Below are 24,082 nucleotides of genomic sequence, written 5' to 3' on the forward strand. Positions count from 1 at the left end.
AGCTTTGAGGGAATTGTATTGCCAAGAAAACACAAGCTTGGACTCCAAAATTCTGGAATTGTTTTACCCCTAATGTAACCATAGGATCCAAAAGCTGATCAGAAGGAAGCTGGGTATGGAAGCTGTACAACCCCCAAAAGAATATACTCTCCAAGATCCTCAGGAGGATGATGAATAAGAAAAAACTCAGAAGGTAAAGCGAAGAGCCATTGAGAACAATGGACAAAGAAGTTCTCCCTGGAAAGGAGAGACAGAGAGCTGTAACCAAGAAAAAGAAGGCCTATCAGCCTCCCCCTTGGGGGCCTTTGTAATATTCTGGTCAAGTTCATTCCCACTCTTATTGGTATACTTTAGCATTCGGCTACACCTTCTCACAGTGGCTAAAAGAATGCCTGTGACAAAGACTGGCAGAACCACGATGGACGGAAGAACTGAGTCCCTCCTCTTGCAATGCCCTTTACTGTGAAAAGTGATCAGCACATGGATATTGCTGGTCCAATTATAAAGCCTTACAGGTTTAACAACACTTACGATAAAACCCAATCCAAATTATTGCTGAAGTGTCCCAAGAAAGAGAATGATCAGCAGATAAATGCTCCTCCCATCCACCCCCCACCACAACTAAAGCTAAAGAGCTTCCAGAAGTCTGTCCAGGCTGGGGAACACCCGCTGAGGAATGAGTAAGGAAAAGATGACGTCAGTACCGCTGAGCTAATGCAAAATGGAGTCTGTGCGGTCAAACTGGCAAAACTGGGTCTGACCAAATGGGCTGAAGCCTGGGAAGTAGATTTCATTGCACTTGAACAAACCTGGGGACTCCAAGTTTTGAATTTTGCAGCTGTGTGTCAATGTCTGGAGATATGCAGATTCCTGTAGACTGCCCTCTGAGGGACAGTTGTGCCCAGCACAATTTGATCATCGCTACTCACCAGTGACTGCTGTGTGAGAAGCATGAAAGGCGCTGGTGTCTGGGTCCTACCCTCCAGGGAATCTGATTGTACCGTGTGGGGCACAGCGTGGACCCGGGACGCTTTACAGTACAAAGCAAAGTTTGAGAATCAGTGTTCCAGGGCCTTTAACTCCAAATGTGGCTTGCAGCCCAGCAGTCTCAGCGTCAACCTGGGAACTCATTAGAAATGCAGAATCTCCAGCCCCACTGAGACTTAGAGAATCAGAAACCTGCATTTTAACAAGATCCCCAGGGGATTCATGTGTGTATTAAAGTTTGAGAAGCATGGGTCTGGTCCTCTTACCAGCTCTGATTTTTATGTGAAAAGGAAACACAGCTTGTTTTTGGTTAAGCCACTCTCAGGTTGGTCTCTGTCCTGACCGGCAAACACACATTTAGGTGACCAGGTGATGCACGTGCTTTGGTTCCTGAGGGGTTCTACATGGCAGGACCTAAGACTATGGAGCCATCAGAAACCTGTTCCAAGAAAACTGTCCCATGTGCCACCCAGTCTCCCAAAGCTTGACCAGGACGATGTGATGGGAATAGGCATCAAACTGGGTGGGCTCTTGAGCTGTGACTCATCATGGCTGATCACAGCCTTGTGCTGGGCCTAGCTCAGGGATCCACAGGCCAAGTGCTGGGGTAAAGGAAGAGATAGCCATGTAGCCAAAGAGACAAGCAGCAGATTTGGGCGGGAGGCCAGGAATTTAGCACAGGGTCTCCAGCTTCCTCCCAGATTCTGCTAACTCACTGACAGTATTATTGGACATGGGAGAGCTGTGGCCTTTTAGTAGCCTGTCCCTTTGCAGACATTGTTGACACAGCCTGGGATCTGCCTCTCGAATCCTACTCATTTTTGCAGGACCAGATTGTGTCACCTTGGTCTTACTTTGCTGGGGGCCAGAGCGGAGTGTCCCAAAATGTGCTTGCCATGGGGCGGGTTCCCTTTACTGCAGGTGAGTGAGAGCCTTGGTTGATGAGATACTGTAGGTAAGTCAGTTCCATGTCCTCCAGGCAGCCCTCAGCATAAGGTCTTGGCTCCAGCTGAGACCCCAGCTAAAATGACAAAATACCGAAACAGAGAAATCCTAACAGGGCCTGGCAGATCAGCAGACCCTTCAAGAGTTTCACAAGGACTCAGCAGCTTTGAAATTTTGAGGCTCTTTCCCCTTACACTTGACCTCCAGTCCCTAGATTTATGGGGTCTTGGTAAGATAGAGTTTAGTCAAGATCAACAGAGTCCCTGTCTTTACTGCTGCACCCCCGGAGCCCAGAGCGGGTGCTCAATAAATATTTGATTAGTATATTCTGTGTGCATGCCAGAACTTGTACCAGATCCTGGGTAATACTAATAATTCCTTTAACTGGGCTCTCCCTTCCCCAGCCTGTAATTCCCTCCACATCCTCAATCTCCTCGCCCTGTTCCTATGCCGGCCCCAGAGGGCTGCTGGGAGTTCCTGGAAGTGTGTAGATCTCCTCCCTCCCCCCAGCCCCCACCTCACCCAATTTGGCTGGGCTCTCAGCACCGATGGACCATCCTGCTGGGGTGTTCTTGGCCAGAGGCCCCTCCTGACCTGACCTTTTTGGACCCCACAACTGGGAGGGGTGGCACCCACAGCATTGCTGTGGAATTGTATCCAGACCCTTGAAAATACTCAATCCTAACCTATAGGGAGTAGAGCCCATCTCCCAAGCCCTACCTCACACCCAGGAATGGGATCAGCAGAAGGCAAGAGAGGCATTTGCTTGGAGAGCAAAATTTAAGGGGGTGCAAAAAATTGAATAAGCAAGGCAACATTTGGGGCAGTTATTTAAAATCAAAAACCAAACTGAACTGTAATTTTCAAAATAACACAATGAACAAAATGATACAATTTGAAATAAAGACAGAATTGGTATTGCTAATATTTCCTTTAGCCTCAGACTCAATATGGCTTAGTATAGGTAGTGCTGCTACCCGCCTGCTCTATCTGAATGTCGCTGTTGCTGATCTTGCATGCCTAGGTGTTTGGAAGGGAACTGGACTAATGAGTCTTGCCTGGCCTATCACTAGACTCCGACTGCGAGCTCACTGAGGCCGGGAGGACAGCGTAGGAGCTCTTCCTTTTAACTTCTACCCACGTACTTGGTGTGGGGGGGAGGGATGTGAGATGGGCCCCATCTACTCCTGCTCCTTATTTCTCCCGGCTGCCTGAAAGCGAGTCTGGGGATGAATGCCCTACAGACGACAGTGCAGGGATTCCCTAGGAGCGCTAGGAGGCTGGCTCTCCAGCCCCTACTTCCTTCGGGACCTACTCGGGGGACGCACAGGCTCCTGCAAGTCGAGCACAAAGCCAGGAGCCAGGAGCCAGGAGAAGGTGGAGCGGAGCCAGGCGAGTCTGGGAGGTGTCAGCCGCTGTTCAGAGTCTGCAGGTGTCTCATTTGTCCTTTTAAAGACGGGAAGGATAGAGCTGGTGCAGCTTAACATTCCCACCTTCCCTTCCACTGCAGAAGTTCGGGCTCTCCCTGAAGCCCACACACCTCGCTCCGACTCAGAACGCACCCTAAGGTCCATGGATCCACTGAGGAGCAGTGGGAGGCGGGGCAGGGAGAGGAACGGTCAACTCCCCAGGTCTGGGAGATATCACAGGGTGTAGGGGGCCTGGAAACTGAGAATCCTCTGGCCAGCTCCGAATCCTGAATGAGCAACCATAGTGACCAAAGTGGGTTAGGGAGATAAAAGCAGACATCTCAAATGGTCCGTTTAAATTGTGAGGACCGAGAGCAGCAGAGGGGAACAAATGTTATCCTCTTCCGGCTCCCACTCCCATTCGGTGGAAGCAGAACCAGGGCAATCCAAAATCATCACTATCACAGCAGGCCCCCAGAGATGCTCTGCACACATATGCACACATAGACACTCATCAAAGCTCTCACAAGACACAAATACAGGTCTTCCCTCACGCCACACGCATACCTTTATCCAGGCGTGCTCTCTCTCATACCCACAGACACCCACGCCAGTCGCAGCCCGCAGGGAGAGATGGACGCCGTGCTTAGGCATTCTCTGGGCTCTTCCCCATACCAACTGCATCCGGAGAAATCGTTCCAAACAGTCCTCTGCCTTGGTGGTAGAGACCAAGAACCTCCTAAGTGGTTTCTCTTGGGGTGAGAGAGGAACCCCAGGAACTCCCCAGCCTTCCTGCTCTCCTGATCCCGTCTAGAAAGTGTAACCACAGCCTTTTCTAACCGTTCCAGGACAGGCATTCCTGGAGGCAGTGTGAGTGCGGCTCCTCTCGTGCAATAATAACTGCACGAAAAAAGACTGGGTAATTCAAGCAAACACATGTTTAAACAGGCTGCACAAACAAAGGGAAGACCTGACCCAAAAGGCTCAGGGCTGCTGGTTCTAAAACAGCCCGATCTCTTCACTGTGGCTGTGTAAACCTCAGTTTGGGCTTAGGGGTGGGGTGGGGTGGGGTGTTCTTTAGGGTGAGAGATGCCTTCCAGACCAGGCAGTCATGCTGTGAATTTCTGCATGTCCTTGTTTGCTGCCTGACTCTCTACTAGGCTGTAAGCTCCACAGGGCAGGACTGAGTTTGTTCCTCCTGGAACCTAGCACGGTCCCAGCTATGATAGGCTGTCTATAAATATTCATTGAACAAACGTGTAGTGCTTTGTATATAAATAAAATCTTTTTTTTTTTAATTGGAGGTTGAGAGCATCCACCAAATTCTCAGTTGGATCCAACCCTGAGGAGAGATTCCAAACAAACCTTTTCCGGGCGGTTGAAGAGCCTGTAGAGTCGCCCCTTGGTTCGGCCCAACCTTCCGTCTCGGTCCTTGGAGCTTTCCCAGGACCCTTTAAATACAGGTGCTTCATCACGCCCACCTGCTTCACCAGGCCGGCTAGAGCCGGTTCCCCCGCCGCCCAAGGAGCGCTGGGACCTGAGCGGATGCAAAACGCAGAACTGACGCGAGGCCGCGGGCACCATTGTTTCTTCTTTATTTGCGGATATAATTATGCACCGCACTCTAAATTAGAGATAGATTTTTTTTTCTGATATACATTTCGTCTTATTCACCACGAGCACACCACACACACAGAACAGTTCCACGACCTGATAAATTAATTGCACAAGATGAGTTTGGATTCCTGAAAACCCTCGGGCAAGCCCGCCCCGCCGCGGCTTTTTGCCTCCCGCTTTGCGGAGGGAAATCGCCCACCCGAAACGGATTTCCCGCCAGCCTGTCCCGTTGCAGGGTTGAAATGTCTACGGAATGGGAAGCGCTCTTGCAGGAAATGGCTGGGCTGCATATTCCGAGCACTGGATGGCTGTGAAATGTCCCCATAAGGTCAAGATTCTGCGCCTGCGAGCTGCGCCCCCTCTCCCTCCCTTCCCACCTCTCTTGGTGACGGGGCCAAGGTGTCGGGGCCCCTCGTGGAAGGTCAGATAACCCTGCCCACAAATGCGCCCTCGCCTCCCCCGAAACCAAGGTGTTGTGGAAAAGATAGGACAAGAGAAACGCAGACGCTATGGATTGTGGATCCCTAACCCCTCCCACCCCAACCCCATCCCCAATAATAAGAAACTAGGAACCGGAGATGTTTAAAGCTTGGCTTCCCAAGCGCGGCAGCCGGGCGCACTGGGTCAGTGGGGGTGGGTTGGTAGGGAGGGGAAGGAGCGCGGGAGATTGCCCTGGCTCCCTAGTCCTCCGCGTTGGTTCGGTAGGCCTCGATGAGGCCCTCGAGCGAGTGGACGAAGCCGGACACGCTGCAGATGCCGCCGATGACGAAGATGGCGACGTCGAAGAAGACTTGGTGCCACAGCAGCTTGCGCCAAAGCAGACGCAGGTGGAAGAGGCTGGGCAGCAGGAAGCAGAGGCCGGCGCCGGTGAGGCTGCCCGTGAGGCCCATGAGCAGCGCGAAGTGCGGGACATAGATGGCCATGAGCAGCGTGAAGACGACCAGCGCGCAGCGCAGCGTCAGCCCCCAGGATTTGAGACGGCCGTCGCCGCCGTAGCATGCGGGGAAGAAGGCGCGGCTGCCTTCCTGGAAGAGCGACTTCTCCAGCACCTCGACAGCAGCGAAGAAGGGCAGCGGGTAGGACAACAGCGCCTTGGCCACCAGGAAGATGTTGACCACAGCGCGGATGGAACCGGGTAGGTTATCCGTGATCACCTCCTTGGTCTCGTCGGCCCAGGTGAGGTAGGCGACGAGCGCGAAGAGGCCTTTGAGCACGCAGGCGGCGATGTGCGTCCAGTTCATCATGCAGTGGAACTCGCTGGGCTGTTGCATGTTGCCCTCCAGCGAAGGCAGGAAGATCTGCGACGTGTAGCTGAACACGATGATGCCGATGGAGATGGGAAACTTCTTGACATCGATATAGAACTTGACCTTCTCCCAGGCCCAGTCGCGCGCCCTCGACAGGCAGTAGGCGATGACCAGGATGTTGATGACGAAGTGGGCTAAAGTGCACAGCAGGCTGAACTTGGACACGGCCTTGAGGTTCTTAAGGAAGGCGCAGGGCAGCAGTACCGCCGTGGCGATGATGGACCAGGACTTCTGCGACACGGGCAGCCCCGGGAAGCTATTGTACATGAGGTTGCCGCTCACCACCACGTACAGGATACAAGTCATCACTAGCTCGATGATCTGCGCCACGTTCACCACGCGGCCGCCCAGCGTGGGGAAGCGCGGAGCGCAGCACGCATTGGCGATGGCCACATACGAGTCCCGCACTCGCACTACCTCGCCGTCCTCGTTCTCCTCGTACAGGCATGCGATGAGGATCTTGCCGGTGTAGCAGCACACCACGGCGGCGAAGATGATGAGGAACAACCCCAGGTAGCCGCCGTGCAGAATAGCGTAGGGCAAGCCCAGCACGAACATGCCCTGTGAAGCGGAGAAGCAAGCAGACCGAGTGCTGAGCTGGCGCGGCCTTGGAAGAAGGGCCCTGGGGGCGTGACTTAAAGCTGGGGGCGTGACTTAAGGCGGTAGCCCGTAGGGGGCGCTAAGGAGAGCGAGTCCTAGGCAGGGGGCGCCCGCAACAGAAGTTAAAGGTAGGCTGAAATGGGAGTGCCGGTGTTGAGTCAGAGGTGGGGAGGGAGGTGTGTAAAAACGGAATGGAGAAGGAAAGGTGTGCTAAAGGCTGGGAAGAGCGGTGTGGACTACGTGTGAGGTCAAACCACAAGGAGAGGACGGGAATGTGGAGATCAGTGAGGGTGCTTCCTGGGGACAGAAGCAGAAGTGGGGGACGTGGCAAGAGGTGAGAAGGCGCAGGAGGGGGCGTGGCCAGAAAGAGCTCGGGGAAAGGTGAGGGCTGAGTCTGAGCCACCTAGGAAGAGGGGCGCGGGATTTAAGGTAGGACTGCGAGGGGGTGCAGCAGATCTCAGGAGGGAAATGTGGGTGCCTGGAGGCCGAAGCGGAGAAGAGAACGTTGAAGGCGGCAATGGGAGGAAGACGAGGGCGGAGAGGAGGTGGGTCGGAGTGCGAGGCAAGACACAGGCAGGCGGGAAGGTAGGGAACGTGAGGAATTTTGCGCAGGGCTCTAGGTTTGAGGCCGGAGGCGCGGGGGGAGGAGGAGGCAAGGTTGGAGGTAGAAGCCTTGAGGCCAGGCGGGAGCTGGGTCGGAGAGGCCGATCCCCGAGAAGGGGACCGAGTGGGAAGAGTAGAGGCAAGCGGGATGAGCGCGGCGTGAAGTGGGCATCTACAACTAGACGCAGTGGATCAGGCGGGCACAGCTGTGGAAGGAGGGTTTGGAATCCATAGGGGGAAGAAAAGCTAACGAAATCCAGGGTTCCCTAGGCCTGCGGGCCTCCAGGCTCCCGCCCTGGCTTCCTCCCGGGCCTACGGAACGGGGCCTGCAAAGATGACCCCGGCGAAGGCGCAGACGGCAACCCCTGCGGGCGCCACCCACCCCGCGTCCTTGGTACCGCCGGGCTGCGTCCCCGAGCCCTGGAGAAGGAAGCGCCTCGGGACCGGCCACTTAGTGCGCAGGGCCGCACAGAGCCCGGGACCCCAAGCAACCCCGCCGCGGCCTCCCGCTCCCGGTAAACCCACGTTCTGCACGCCAACGACCGTGCTGTTCGGGGACGCAGTAGGGGGAGGCAAGCCCCAGGGCCTGCGGGCGCCTGGGGCTGAGGCCGCTTCCACCCCGAGAGCCGCGGCCTGCCGGCCCCCATCAGCTCCCGGGGTGGAGGTGCGGACCTCAAACCTTCTCCAGGCGGAGGAGTCCGGCGCCGCCTGGCGGGCAGTGGGGGGAGGGGTGTCGAGAGTAGGGGTGAAAGGATGGCGCGCGGCTCGGAACAGTTACAGGCGGCTTCGCCAAGGTCAGATGCGGAGGAGCTGGTCCCCTCTTTGCGGTGTAGCCGGGATTTCGGGCGACAAGGGTGAATCTGTGCACAGGTGCACCTGAGGTTCCACGGACCACATGTGCCGGTGTGACCACACTTGGGTGCACATGCTTGTGTACATCTGTGCGCGTGTGTGGCGTTCAGACGGGTTTGCGTGTGTGTGCTGGCATGTACAGATGTGTGCTTCTGCGTGTTGGAGGTGTAGTGACAAGGAAGGTGAGTTGGAGGATAATCCTGTGCTCTCTATAAAGATGCGTGTTGTGTGCACCTGTACCCGGCGTTTGTTCCTGGGGGAGGATGGCTGTGGGCGTGTGTGCCTCCCTAAATACGTGCGTGCGTGGATATGCAGGTGTGTCAGGAAGGGGACTCCCACTCAGCTTGCCGGATTTTCCTTCTCCTCCCCTCCCGAAAATGAAGTTGTGAATCCATTCCAGAGTCCCAAACAAAACCCTTTCCTCCGATCCTGATTTTCTTTCTCCCTCACCCCTCCCAGATACCCTGCTTCTGTTTCCCTCCCTTTTCCGGGGTCTCAGGGCAGGTGTCTCCGACCGAACCTCGGCCTAACTGGATCCGAGGGGTGCTGTGTGGTTCTGGACGGGAGACACTGCCTGGAGGCGTAGATTCCCGCACGCGGCTGGGAGAGATGGGAAAAGGGGGAGATACCGGGCACAGGACAGGGTCTTCTCGCTCAGTCGCCTGGGGACCTGGTGGGGGACGGGAGGTAGGGCCTGGTACACGCAGCTGGAATGGGGTGCGGGGGGTGGCAGAGCTGGGAATCCCTGGCTCACCTGGATAGCGTTGGTCACGTTCCAGCCTGCCTCCCACGCTGTGATCTTGGGCTTGTCGTGGCCCCCGAACTCGCCACCAGCCCCCACGGCCTGGTCCTTGGAGCCCGAGGGCGGCAGGGGCGCGCCGCCACCACGCTGGTAGTGGATGTCTCCCTCGACGGGCGGTTCGGCGCCCTCGTCCCCGCAGGGCTCGCCCTCGCTTTTCAAGATGTCCATCTGCAGCCCCTGACGGTGCTCAAAGTCCAGGTCGTCGCAGTGCGCGAATCCCACCGCCTCCTCGTCCGTGGCCGCCTGGAACCCCATCCTGGCGAACATGCCGCTCACCTTGGCCTGGGACTTGTTGGACACGGACGTGGCCACGTTAGACAGCTTGCTGCGGAGCAGGGTAGCCATGGCGGCGGCGGGGTCCACGGAAAGGACAGAAGCGGCTGAGGATGCGGGGGACGCGCGGCAAAGCGGCGGGGGCCAGGGGCGCGCGAGGCCGCTATCTTTGCTGGCTTTCCCCGCGGTGCCCCGGGGCGCTCTGGCTCATGACCCCCCTCGGCTGGCGTTTGAGGCTTGCTCCGGGCTGACGCTGTGCTGGCGGGCCGCGGGTCTGGCGGAGCGGCGGCGAGTGCACTGCGGAGCTGCCGCGGGGCTCCTCGGGCTGCGGCGGCGGCGGCGGGCGACGGCGTCAGAGCAGCTACGCGAAGCTGGCGCGGCGCCCCCACCCGTGCGCAGCCCAATGCGCTCCCGCCCCTCGGAATCAGGAGGTTGGGGGGGCGGTGATGAGGAAGGGGAACCACCCGGAGGCAGGGGGTGTGAGGAGGGGGCAAGGGGGAGAGAAAAGGGGGATTAGGGAACTCGGGAAACTGGAAGTGGGGGCAGAAGGGCGCCCACGAGAAGGCAGCAGGAGGGGGGGAGCACGCGAAGGAGGGGTGCGGAGGACGGGGTGGGGGCTGGAGTGCTGCATTTCTGGGGGAGGTGCTAAGCTCGGGTCCTGGCCCTTCCCACTTCGCCTCCGCAGGGAGGGAGGGGGCCGGGGCGTGCTGATTCTCGCGGTCCCGCGGTCCCGCGGTCCAGACAACCCCTTCCAGAGTCCGGGAGCCTTTCATCCCCAGATTCCACGGCCAAGGGCCGGTGTAGACCCTGAAAGGCAGCAGGACAGCTACCTGTCGCCGACTGCGCGGGCCGTCTGCGGGTGGATCTGCCTCCATGGCACCCAACACTGGCACTTAAAACTGGCCACGAGCCCCACTTGAAAACAGAAGTGTCTGTCACGGACCGCTCTCGAGAATGCTTAGCCCGGCCACGGTCACTGGGACTGTCCCCGCCCGTCCAGGATGCAGCGATGGAAGCAAATCTTCGGGTCGCTCGTCACCAACCGCTCTCCAAATGTGTGCAGAATGGAGACGAAAGGTTGGCTTTTTGCTTTCTTTTCTTTTGGAGGGTCTGGAGGGAGGCAGGACTTAATGAGGGCACCTCTCTCCAGCCCCGGTGTCCACCGAGGAGGAAGGACGCGCTTGCAGCGGGCTCGGGGAGCTCGGGCTGGGGGCGCTCGGGGGCTGCCGGGCCATGGAAAGCTAGACCGTTTCTGTTGAGTGGGGTGTGTGGGTGTGTTGCGCGTGCAAGAGTAAGAGACAAAGACCGATAGTTTACCAGATATTGATACGAGCTGGGTCTGAGTGGATTCTGAGGGTGAGATTTGGTAAGTGTGTTTATTCTCTAAGTGTGTAATTTGTTCGCATTTGAACCTGTGCGTGTGCAGCGCTTGTGTGCTGGATTTTGTGTGCATGTTTCCGAATGGATCGCCTGCGTTTTTGCGTGTGTGAGTCCTTTCTAGTTGTGGCTTCCTGCGGGTCCGCTGCTCCGGAAGGGTCCCGGTATGCCTCCCAGCTGGGCTCCGGCCCCGACCCCTCCTAAGCAGTGAACAGTGCCTTTTCCGCCCCTGCTGTCCCAGCCCAGGTGAGGAGGTCTAGCGACTGTGACTGGGGACGGCCTCGGGTGGGGACAATCTGAAGGAAAAGGACCCCTCGGTCTCTCTCTTCCGGAGGCCCTGACTCGCAGAGAACCCCAGTGCCCTCCTCCCTTGCAGTATTTCTAGATTAGCTCACAGTCAGCGCACAAGTAGGGCGGCCGGAGGGCTCTGACCAGCGCACTGGAGCTGCCAGGACAAGACAGGCTCTCCCCACAAAGTTCCCTCCTCCTCCCCACTGCCTCACAGTCTGGAGGAATCTCCTCTCCAGTTAGAAAACCTCCACCACATGGAACAAAGATGTTGCTAATTCCTCCCAATATATCCCTTAAATTCCCCCAAGAGCCTGCCTGGCAGAAACTAAGACAGGAACCCTCCTGGCTCTAACCTGAAGACCCGCCCACCCCCAACTAGGACAAGGAAAGCTCTCCATAGAGACCTTCCCCAAACAGACCTTCAGAGCCTTGATAGGACTCAGTGCAAAGACAGGACAGAGACCCTTCCTGCCCCACACAGAGATGCTCTCCTCCAAAGAGGCTTTGAAACAGAACTGATCTTTCATCCCAGAGAGATGAACAAGGTAACAAATCCCAGAGATTTGTCCTTGTACCCAGAGCCCCACCCCCAACCCCAACCCCCAGATTCTGGGGGAGAAAGAGCCTGTTCCCCAGATTCCTATAGACAAAGGTCTTCACCTCTGATTAATCCTCATTCCCACCACTTCTGTTCCTGGTGAAATTCTTTAGGACCCCCCCAGATGATCTGGACAGAGACTAGGGTTCCCTAATTCCTCCAACTCCCCAGACTTGAAGATGGCCATTGAAGACTTTTGGGACAAGTAAATCAATTACATACATGTATCAGTTGGTTGTTGCCAATTCATGGATGTTGCGATTGTCCAAAGTGTTTACCCTTTCTTTCCTTTTTCCCTTGTGATGGTCACTGCTGTAGCACCCCAGGTGGACAGTGAAGCTATTTCAGTAGTGAGAAGTTCATTATTCATTCATTTATTCAGCACACCTTCTCACAGCCCTACTATGCATGTGGCTGTCTTCCGGCTGTTGTGGGAATCACCAAGACGACCCAAGCATGGTCCTGTCTGTGCTCTCCACCCCAATTCTCAGGTCTAGGGGGCACCTGAGAGGGCATTCTGTCCAGTCATCCTGTCTGCGATGTTGAAACCACCCTTGAACCCTCCTAGCAGAACTGTGTCTTCATCCTCAGTGTGCATAGGAGCACGCCCAGCCTGGCAGGGAGGTGCCCTGCTCAAGGTCACCGAGTGTCCAGGGTGGAGCGAGGCTAGGACCCTAGAATCCCAGTGCCCTAACTGTGCCTTCCATCCACGACCTCATCTTGTCCTTCCATCTCCCCTCCCTGCTTGCTTGGTGTCTGGCCAATTCTCTGTCAAAAAAGATGCAACTTGAAATCAGATTCCAGTTCTTCTGGCTGTAATTGCATACCAGCTGCTGGGGGAGGAACACCTCGTTTCTCTTCTTTCCTGGGCGGCAGGTTCCCAAGCAGACCACCCCTTGTTGGAATGTCCTGCTCCACCAAAGACTCTCTGTGAGACATCAAAATGCTTACCTAGCTTCTCTTAGCTTCCATTTCTCATCAATTAAATGTGAAAATAATAACAACCTCATGTTGAGAGAATTCTATGAGATATTGCGTATTAAATGCTTGGCACATGCTAAGTGCCCAATATGTGGTGGCCATTATTTTTTATTGTTGTTGCTGCTGTTGTTATACCCAGTGGCCATTTCTTGTTGTCTGAGGGAAAATCGGTGTGCAAGGAAAAGCCTGTGATTAGTCGGAGTGAGTTGGCATGCACCCTCTTCTGCCTGTACCCCACCTCTCTGTCCTCACCCCTCCAGTCCTGCGCTGACCTGAAGGGAAAGGAATGGAAGTCAGGAGTAGGGCAGAGGGCAGGGGACCTGGCTGTTAGCCCCAGGAGACAAATAGGATGACCTACCTAGCTGGTAATGAGTTGGGCTCTGCTCTAGTGAAGCCAACAGCCTCCAAATTCTCCTGATAGCTCCTCTAGGGGCACCCTCATGAGAGGAATTTGCAGCAGCTTGGCCCCCTGAGTTGAAACGCAACACACACACACACACTCACACACAGGGAATGACAGGCCAACTGACAGGTGCACAAAGGAATGAGGCCAACACACAGCGTCAAGCACAAGGGCAGGTCTACGCAGACTGATGGAGCAGCGCACAGGAGTCAAGGACGGGCCAGCACACACACGGACACGTGCGAGATTTGTACTGAGACTGCCCGCCACACAAAGACACCGGGAGAGGCACCCACAGGCAGGATCACCGGGTAACAGGCTTAGACACGTGGCAGAGCAAGGACAGGCACAGACATGGAGACTCATACACACAGTGACAGACACCCAGACACAGGAACACGCACGCGCACGATTCACAGAGACCGCCAGGCACCCACGATGCAGGAATACTCCGACATGATTAACGAAGGGGAAAAGAGGAGAGAACAAAGGGAGGGAAGGGGCAGAGGAGACATAAAAAAGGAACACGCTGCCCTGGCTGGTGTGGCTCAGTGGATGGGGTATCTCTGACCTGCAAAACCAAAGGTCAAAAAGGTCGCTGGGTTCGACTCCCGGCTGGGACACATGCAGGCCAGGTCCCCCCCAGTCGGGGCATTGGAGAGGCAAGTGGTGGATGTTTCTGTAGCACATCAATGTGATGTTTCCCTCCCTCTCTTTCTCCCTCCCTTCCTGTGTCTCTAAAAATAAATAAATAAAATCTTTAAAAAAAGAAAGAAACACACTAGAAGAGGGCAGCAGGGAGACAGAGCAGGGCATGCCAGGCAGAGGTGCCAGCCAGCAGGGCACAAAAAGAGGGGTGCCACCGCCTTCCTCTTGGACAATGCTGGAACCCAGATGTGTGACAAAGAAAATGGAGGCTGGGTGGATGTGTGGCGAGGGAGCCAGAGCTGTTCCTGCTGCTGACCTCAGAGTAGGGACAGGGAGTCTCCTCTGAGGGCCACACAAGGTCCCGCTGTCTTGGGGGGGTGGGGCTGGGCTGCTTGAGAGGGAGTGAGTGAGGGGCTGCCGGGACTCCTGCCAACCCCCATGAAGCAAAGACTGTATTCTGGACCAGTCCGGCAGCCTAGGCCCAGGAGAAACGCACACGCCTCTCTCCACAAGACAGCAATCTCTCTATTTTGATGCTTTCAGTACCCAAGGGGTTAAATGCCTGGCTAATGGAGATGGAGGCCACTTTGGGGGAATAAATAGGGTTAAATAGAACTGGGCTTATCTCCCGGAGCAGGCAACAACATGGGGGTGGGGCATGGAGCCCTTGAATTAATGGCCCGGAAAGCCAACATCATGAGCATCATTTCGGGGCTGAATGATCACAGACAGACTCCCTCCTCTTCCCCTTCCAAAGCAAGTTGTCCCCGAGCTTCCTGCAGAGGGGACAGGCGCTGGCTCTATAAGTCACCCGCCCCCCCCACCTCTAAGCTGGGGCATTGGCGAGGTTTCCTGGCAGCTGGAGGAAGCCATGCCCACCTTGCCCCAACCCAAAACCCAGTGTCCTAATCCTGGGCCCACAGGCACAAAGGAAGAGATGGGAAGCAAGGCTGAGGGCTCCAAGTGGGCAGCCCAGGCCCGAAACAAAAACCCTATTCTTCTGCCTTTGGTGGGACAAATCAGGTGGGACCATGGAGGGCATAGGTGTTGCCTCTGCAGACTCAGGGTGAAACCTAGTAAAATACAGTAGCACTTTGTAAATATCAGCAGTTTACCTTGCTGAGGTAGTGAACAGCCCATCTCTGGGGGCATGCAGGTAGAGGCTGGATGTCCTATCAGAGATCATGTCCCAGTGAGTCCTGCCTCAGGGCAAGGGAAGCTGGATTTTATGATTTCTGTGGGTCAAGCCTTCTGTGCACATGGCTCTAGGAAAGGCGAAGGGAGCAGGGGACATGGGGACTCAGGCTGGCCCTCAGAAGCCTTTGACACTAGGAAAAGCTGCCTGGAACTGAGAGAGAAGCCTTGGACCAGTGTCGGTGGGTTGAATCAATGATTTCTGCCCTTTTTTCTGAGAACACAGCCTCCTATTATGCTGGGAAGCAAGGATGTGGCAACTTCCTTCCCCCACAGGGTCCCCAGCACATAGTAAACACTCAATAAACATTTGTGGGGTTGAATTAAATTGATGTCACAAAACCATTTTCCCCTACGAACTTTTAAGATAATTGGTTAAGGAAACACGCAAACCCAGTGGCCGAGATCTAGCTCTGAATTCTGAGTTCTGTAGCTTTTCCAGACAGATTTTCCCTTTACGCTCACATCGCCTTCTTTGTAGCTGAGAGCCAGCCATACATACCCGTGTGAGATGTGAGTGCTGTTCAGAGCGGGCAGGGGCTACACACCCAGATTCAGGGGCTCATTGTCAGACCACTCTGCACCCCTAGGGATCTGTGGGTCACCGGTTTTAACTACTGAGAGTGGCAGCATTGTGGAGGCTGTGACTTCAGTGAGCCCTGTGACAAGGACCCTGGATTCTAGAAACACACAGGGGCTTTGGGTCTGACCTCCTGGACCCTCAAACCTGTTGGTGCATAGCTAACGTTTAAATACTCTTTGTGTACCAAGCACTATTGAAAGCACTCAGGATTAATTTCTTGAATTCATACAATCCTCAGGGTAGCCCATTATCATCTTGGAAGGTTGCAGGCAGGCACTGCAGGACTGGACATGGGGAGGTGGAGGTGGTGCTGGACGGGCACAGGCAGGGGCAAGGGGACGGTTGGAGAGAGAGTAGTGAGGGTGGAGGTGTTGGATTATTTGGGCCAGGGAAGCTGAGGCTGATCCCTGCTTAGGAGAATCAAGGGTTAGCCTTTGGGGGTCAGCACCTTCCCTCACACGGATCTAGAACGGCCTGCCTCACTGTGCTATGGACCAAATTGTGCACCCCCTCCCCAAATTCATTATGATGAAGACTTAACCCTCCCTGTGATTATATTTGGAAGTAGGGCCTCTAAGGAACTCGTTATGGTTAAATGAGGTCCTAAGGGTGAGGCCAGAATTTGATAGGATTAGTGTCCTTCTTAGGAGAGATTCTGGAAGAGAGATTGGGCTTGCTCTCTCTGCCACAGGAAGGCCCAGTGAGAAGAAGGCCACCTGCAGGCCAGGAATAGTCCTCAGCAGAAACTGATCCTGCCAGACCTTGATCTCCGACTCCCAGCCTCCAGAGCTGTGAGAAAATCAATGCCTGTTGTGTAAGGAAACTAGTCAGGGGTGTTTCGTTATGGTACTCGAGCTGACTAGGACGCTGAGTGCCTCTGCCAGCACCTGACCAGCACTGGCTCAGTGGCCAAAGATGCTCCCCGGTCACAGCCCCTTTGGACATCTGACGAGGCTGAAGATCCTCTCTCCAGAAACACACCCACAATGTCACACAACTTCAAATCCTCTGTAGCTCACCCATGGTTGTTCTGTGACCTCCAGCCTAAGAGCCCAATATAGAAATTTCTTTCTCTTCCAATTCTGCTGAGAGCCGGATTCAGGTGAAATATCCACACTAACATTTAACAAATACTTATTCTGTGCCAGATTCTAGGATAAGTGCTTTACATGCTTTCTCTCGTTATTGCCTTACAGCATCCCGTGAGCTTGGGTTGGTTTCCTGTCCGTTCTCAGATGAGGACTCTAGAGGACAGAAAAGCTCATTAATGTGCCCACGGTCTTGCAGCTACACAGTGGCAGATCCAGGATGCGAACCCCAGGTCAGAGCTGCCCTGATAACCTCAGCTTTCTAGGTGAGTCTGCCCAGGAGGACTTGGACCTTGGGCTTCCGGGAGAGGCTGCAACCCAGAACTAACTCCCACTGGTGATACAGATCTCCATTTCTGGTCTCGGGCATTCTCCCTGCACTGCCCGCTGTATATGTCCACTCAGGCAACCCTTATCTTCCTTCTGACCACCTGGGTAACTCCTCTGGGGCAGGGCGGTGGGAGGCACCAGGGCGGTATGTAGCTTATATAGCAGGTGGTCCGAAGCACTCGTGGATGTCGCTGAAGTCTTGGTGAGGTCCAGCCTCAGAGGGCTGGACTCTCTGTGCTGGGCTTTCCAGCCTCAAGAACATAGGGCTCTTCCCACAGGATGGCTTAGCCCTGCCTGGCTCATGAAGCTTCCTGGAACACGGATTGCTTCCTAACCTGGGGTGTGTGAGCTCTCACCCAGAATTGATTCATTTTATATTGATTTTTATCTAAAAAAATCTACCAGCAGATTCTAAAGCAGTGTTTGGATGACCAAATACTACTTGAATTGTCATGGGCCTCAGGACCAAAGAGAGGGGCTAAATGCTGAAGCATGCAGAGCCACACTCATTGTGTGAGTGGCCATTCAATTTTAGCAACACATCATCCATCACATTAAATTAATCACGTTAGTTTGAAATTCCTGATACTGTAGCTCTCCTCGTATCACACTGGTATACTGTCGTAGCTTTCGCAGTTGTATGGAGCTAAAAGGGTAAGGGTGTGTACCTAGCTTTATGTTTGTATGTGTTTTAGTAAAATTGTAATAAAGGTCATTTGTCAAACGTTGGGAGGGGGCTGTGATTTATTTTTCCTCCTTTAAACATGGCTTCTGTATTACTCCCGTGTGAGAAGCACGCGTTTAATTCATTCTGACCAAGTAGAAAATAAGCTTCACACACTGGCGCCCTGCACACAGCCCCTGCCACCTGGATGGGTCCCCATCCTCGGTTCTGCTCCCCCACTGCTGCCTTCGAGGGGAAATATGACAGCGTAATGAACAGTTGTACGACGTGGTATAAAAAGGCAATTAAGGTAACTATTGGACTGGGACAAGCCAGCGTGACCTGGTTAATAGCTCTGAGCGGAGCTGGGCCATGGGGAGGAGAGGCAGGAGGGGGAGGGGATTTCTGTTTTACAGTGAGAGGCTCAGGCTGCCCCCCACACACACTGCCTTCCACCTACGGAGGGCACCGAGGTTGGCCTCACGACCCGTGTCTCCAGGGACAGCCTGGGCTTGGTTCAGATTTCAGCTCCGGAGTCAACTCGGCCACTCCTGGTTGAGAGACCGGGGCAGGTAACTCGGGGTCTCAGCTTCAGTTTCCTCGTGTGTGCAATGGGGATAAAAACGATGTCTTGCACCCGCACCCCGGCAGTGGGAGAAAGGGCGGAGGCATTCATCATTAAACGGGCCAGGGCACAGAGCTGCACGTGGAGCCCCAAGGAAGATGCGGAGGAGGCTTTTACTTTGTCTTCAAGTAGCATCTTTCAACACAACACAATCTGTGTGTATTCTTGTGCGTGTGCGCAGTGTGATCGGTTTGTGTGTGTGTGTTCTGATCCGCTCGTCAGGCTCCCCACCCTGCCCAGGATAGGATGTGAATTCTTTGATCAGATCTCTCGGGGTAGTCCCTGGGGTCATTCATCTTGAGGTCACCCCTCCCCTTGGTCCCTCTCTCATCTCCCCAGCCCCTTGGTCCCTGTTCTCCCCAAATGCCCCTCTTCGTGAACTATCTTTGGCATATGACACCCTTCAGCATGGAGACAGAGAAACACATTCTGCCTCATCCGAGCACCTGCTTCACTCTGCTTCAGTGTTGGTGGGGGACTAAGGAGTCCTCACACACAAAGTAGGTGGTAGAGCACCCGGCACAGACTGAGTGCTGAATAAAAGCTAGCTGGGCTGATTGTTGTCTCAATTGGACGAGCTCTGGGTTCATACGTGACACCGAGCGCAGTACCTGACGAGTAGTAGATGTTCGATAGATGTTTGTTGACTGAATGAACGAATGAAGCCTTACTTGGTTCCATATCTACTATCTGTGACTGTATGCCATCCCTTCTCTGGGCTTCACTCACTCTGTCAAACAGGGAGATGATCCTGCCCCACAGTCAGAGATGTACCTTGCAAACTGTAAAGTCCCTCCTGCAGTGGGAACGGGTTCTATTTACCTCTACCCCTACCCCCAGTCATCTATGCCTGGCACTTGGATCTCGGGGGGGGGGGGGCGACTCACCCCCCCATATGTGTTTATCCTAAAATAGAAAACCAGTAGTTCTCATTAGTCACATTGGTCCTCATCCCCCACTCCCCCAGACTCAGATGGAAGTGGTGCTGAGTGCCAGCCCAGTGACACAAAGGAGCAATCAGGAGTCATTATGGCTCATTAGGGTGGGCTTGGTGATTGGCTGAGAAGCCCCAGCTTGCTTCTCACTCGGGATGGAGAGGGTCTGAGCAAACGCACTGGAAACCCAGTCCCTTTGCTCCTTCTCTGTAGCACTGGCCCCCAAGGTGGGCTGCGAGAGGCAGGCAGGGCTCAGGAAGAGACCTCGTCACCCAGGGTAGTGGGGGCTCTCCAGGTCTATGCGCTGGTATCCCCAGCCATTTAAGGATGCATCTCTGGGTATGATGCTTACTTGGCTGAGTTCTAAAGCCCAGTCTGGCCTTCTCAATCACCCAGCTACCCTGATGATGAAGTCCAAACTGCCCCACTCCACAACTCACAACCTACAAGCCCTCGTCCTGACCCCAGCCAGCCTCAGCAGCCTCCTCTCGAGTTTAATTGGGTCGTTGCCACATGGAGGGAGCTGCCTCCCAGCCCATTACCACAACTCTCATTTCTGCCATTCAGAACAAACACTTAAATGCAGGCAGACTTCTTTCCTGTCAATTCTAGCCCCACAGCCACTACCAACTGTATCCCTCCCCCAGTGCAGGAGGCTGCAGGGGCTACTGACAAAAGACATGGGGTTTAGGGCTCAGGGGCTTTGGGGAATTTACCTAATGCTTTCTGGTCTGAGATCAATAGGTGAGGAGATCGCCAAGCCCTTAATTAAGTTCCTGAGAAGATGAGCTGTAACTAGGTATTAACTAAACATTCTTTTCCCTTCACTGGCATTGAGTGAGAGGGTGACTTCTTATTTAGCATTTTCTTGGACAGAAATTTCCTATTTTTTTGTGTTTTTTTCCTTTTTTAATTTTATATGGTTCAGAAAAAAAATTTTAAATATATAAAATGTATAGAGTGAAAAGTCTTTCTCTAACTCCTGTTTCCTATCCACCCACCTTCTGATTCTCCCCTAGCTCCCTTACTGGCTTCTTCAGTTGCCTGCTGTTGGCCTGTGCAACGAGTACAAATGTATATTCACACTGTCTCTCCTTTTTCTTTCTTACACAAAAGATAGACCATTCTATACCTTGTTGCACACTATTATTTCTTTCCACTTGATTTATTTTTGGAGATCTTTCATAAAGAATATAGAGATTATTCAGCATTCTAAAGGCACTGAGTAGACAGCACTCTCTATTTCTCCCTCCTTCTTTATGTCTACAGTTTAGACATGCCATCCATCCACTCATCCATCCACCCATCCACCCATCCATCCCTTCTTTAGCCTTTACCAAACCTGGGCTCTGTGCTGGACCCCATGCAGAGTGTGGGGGCTGCAGAAATGAATTCGCCCAGCCCTCTTCCACTGTTCTTGGGCTCAGAGGCTGCAGGGCAATAGGGCACCCAGAAAACCGTGAGTGGAGGGCACTCCTTGGCTCACTTTTGTTGTGTGTGACTTGTCTCTTTATGCCACTGATCTGAACTGGGTTTTTCCCTTCTCTTCCCTTTAGTGCACAAAAGTCACCATCGGGATGTCTAGGGGAGTCAATTTCCCCATTGTAGGGGAAAGACTTTTCAACAAAGTTGGGGAATTTCTAAGACTCTCTAGCAAGGGTGTCTGAGTTTTATAAAAGCAAATTCATCATCATAATTTACATGGCTCATCCAGGAACAAACAAAAATTCCCATTATGGTCTTAATTAAAAAAACAAAAGAAAACAGGAAATGGCCTTGGCCGGGTAGCTCAATTGGTTGGAGCACCATCCCATACACCAATAGGTTGTGGGTTCAATTCCCAGCCAGGGCACATACAGCAAGTAACTGATAGATGTTTCTCTCTCTCTCTCCCCCGTCTTTCCTTTCTTTCTAAAAGTCAGTATAACATATTCTCAGGCGAGGATTAAAAAAACAAAACAGAACATGATGTCCAACTGAGGTGCTGACTGGTGAGGGGTATAGAGGCGGGATGAGAAGATTCAGAATGTGCCTGAAATTTTGTGAATGACGTGTTCGTCATTACACGTGCATAGAGTGCAAATAGTATGCACATATTGTGACCCACTTTAAAACAGTGTGTTTACTATTTTAAAGTCATTGTAGAACAGGAGAGAACGGCGCCTAGCCTACCACTTGCTGACCCTGAACATCACACGATGTCCTGGCAGTTTTATGAGGTGAGAATGACCATCATCACCACTTTGCAGGTGAGGAAACAGGAGGCACAGACAAGTTAAGCAACTCGCCCGCCCGGGGCAAATGAGTAGTAGGGGACATAAGCGGGCCTGTCTGATTTCAGGACCTGCGCTCCAGCCACTACAATGCGCCATCCCCTGAGAGTCCACGTCGCCACTCGAGGCCTCAACCCTTCTCATCTGCAAAACAGGGATAAGAAGTACATCAGGGGACTGACTTGAGGATTTCAAGAGATGAGGCTTGTCAAGTATGTGGGACACTGCCCAGCATACTGACACTACAATCTAAGGTCAATATCGACCAGACTCCTACACTCAGGCTGCCAGGAAAGGACTTCTGAGCAGCGTTCGAAGAAGACTGCGCCCGCCTGCAGCCAAGTGAGAGAAAAGGAGAAGCTCATTGTTTTAATAAACTTGCCTCTGTGTCTTCACCCCCTCTGCTGGCTCTCCTGGAGCTCATCCTCCGCTGAGTGGGCCAGGGTCCCTCTGGACAGAGGAGTCTGTTTTGGTCCCATTTCCATTACACACTTGGCTGAACAGAGGGGAAGGGGAGCCAACAGCCCCCCAGGCAGTAATTAATTGTCTATTTGGACTCCTGCTGTTGCCTGGATGGTGGGGGGGGGGGGGGGGGCGGAAGAAGGCTGGACAGCTCCCGCCTGGGCCTGGGCTGGCTGGCGGCTGCAAGGGGAGTGTTTCTGTTCATCCTGCCTCTGCCGCCTCCTCTGAACCCATCCATGCCCAGGCCAGCTGGGGAGGGACATCTGCCCTCTTTGATAAAAAGACCTCTCGCTCCTGGTCAGCGTTACCTCTGTTCTGGGGTCTCCCTCAAAGGTAATAAGTGATTCTTTGCTTCAGCCTTTGAGAAGCTGCTCTAGTGAAGGGCAAAAGCATCCTGGGCTCAGACTTTTAGGACCTTGGATTTTTTCCTGGCTCTCCCACCCACTGGCCGTGTGACTCTGAGCAAGGCATCTGCTGTCACTGAGCAAGCACTTTCCTCCTCTGGAAAACGATGCAGAGGGGAGACAGTCATGCTCTTGTGGACTCGAGCTTTTTGTGCCTCCAGAGTCCTTTCTCTTGGAGACTCACCTGCTTTCCTCCCCATTTCGTAATAACCTTCCTTAATATGTATGGGGGGGGGGGCAACGCTGCAGGCCCCAGAAACAGAGATGTGATCCAGGCTTCAACATCTGTATTCTCTGTGAGGCCTTTTATCCAGCATGTTGGAGAAAAAAAATTCACCTGTTACAACCTACAAGAACTGAGTAATACAGTTGCATATCTACAACTGAAGGGAGTAGGCGTGAGCTATGGACATAATGTAGTTGATAGTACCTCGCAAGCCTCAAGCCACAGGGTAGATCTTTGAGTAAGATCATCACCATCATTGTCATTATCTTGGCTATCACTTGGGCCCATAGGATGCAGGGGTGAGTTTACCCAGTCAAAGCCAGAGCTTATGGGATTCCTTCCTGCACCAAAAGTTGGCAGCTCAAACCTCATCTCACTCCTGTGCATGTGTCTTGGTTCTCATCCCCCAGTGTCCAGTTACCCAGTCCACCCCTCTCTGTACAGGGCATGTACTGAGGTGGCACTGGGGGTACACTGGGCCACTTCTTACTCACTGACCTGGAAAAGTTCAGGGCAAGGTTCAGAAACAGGGAATGTCAAGTGTGGAGGGAGCTAGGGAACAGAGAAAGCAAGTCAGCCATGGACGCGATGAGGCCACACTATACTCCAAACATCAGGCATCAGGGAGGCATTGACTGTTCTGGAGCAAGGTCATAGATCTGGGTAGCTTAGGTGTGTAGTAAAGGCTGGAGAGGCCGTCCCCCAAAGAAAGGGTCTCGTGACCAGGAGAATGGGGAGAGAGCTGTCCTAGCTTGAGAGCACTCTCAGGAGGGGTCCTCCAAAACATGACACCTGGGTTGAGTCTTGGGGGGTAGAAGGAAAGGTCCAAGTGAAGAGGATGGGGAGGGATGCCATAACAAGGTCCAGAGATGGGGAAAAGCCTGGGAGTATTTCAGTGGCTGGAGCACGGACTGACCTGGAGAGAGAAGCAGGGTCTTTGGTACATCAGGGAAGGTCTAGCCACCAGAACTTCTGAAGAGGAGGGGTGGGGATGGGGGAGCTGGCCTGGGGTACATCCAGACACCTCAGCTCAGAGGGGCCTGACGGAATGACTTTGGTGCCCTAAGAATCCACCCTGGGGAGAGGGTGACACAGGGGTCTGTGAGGAGGAGCAGGGCCATGACCGCCCACATGGGGTGGGCCAGGGCTGGGGTCACAGCCCCATCACAGATGGAGGATGGACACATTTACCAGCGTTTGTGTCTTGGTTAAGGTTCCCCCCAAACCAAGGACTTAGGTGCAAGGGGTTGATTTGTGAGATGATCCCAGGAAGCAGGTCAGGAAGGGGGCAGGGCGAAAGCCAGCGGAGGAGGGTGGGCTAATGAGTAGGTTGCCAGCTGCGGGCACCTGGGGCTCTTTCCTCTGAGAAAATGGGCAGAATGGGCCTCAGAATTGTCCCACCAAGGGAAGAGGAGCCTGGAGTACTGACCCACTGACTCCCAGTCTCACAGGTCAAGGGTTGCTCCCCCGACCTCTGCCCCCAGCACTTCTAGGTCACATGGTATGGGAAAAAGCCTTTGGGATGAGAAGAGTGAAGCGGGCACTTGAGATGAAAGCTGCAGCCACTGAGCCTGGAGATGAGCAAGCAGGCAGCGGAGGGAATGG

At 54.0% G+C, this 24,082-nt stretch overlaps 1 protein-coding gene across 1 annotated transcript; it reads right to left on the bottom strand.

The window, feature by feature from the left end:
• Positions 1-4,921: 4,921 nt before the first annotated feature.
• Positions 4,922-9,703, bottom strand: SLC32A1 (solute carrier family 32 member 1). Its single transcript, XM_024559828.2, has 2 exons — positions 9,075-9,703; positions 4,922-6,826 (listed from the first exon to the last, which is right to left on the bottom strand). The coding sequence occupies exons 1-2, from the start codon at positions 9,465-9,467 to the stop codon at positions 5,639-5,641; spliced, it is 1,581 nt and encodes a 526-aa protein (XP_024415596.1). The 5' UTR covers positions 9,468-9,703; the 3' UTR covers positions 4,922-5,638.
• Positions 9,704-24,082: the final 14,379 nt, after the last annotated feature.

This window comes from Desmodus rotundus, chromosome 6, assembly GCF_022682495.2.
Source record: "Desmodus rotundus isolate HL8 chromosome 6, HLdesRot8A.1, whole genome shotgun sequence".
Lineage (NCBI taxonomy): Eukaryota > Metazoa > Chordata > Mammalia > Chiroptera > Phyllostomidae > Desmodus > Desmodus rotundus.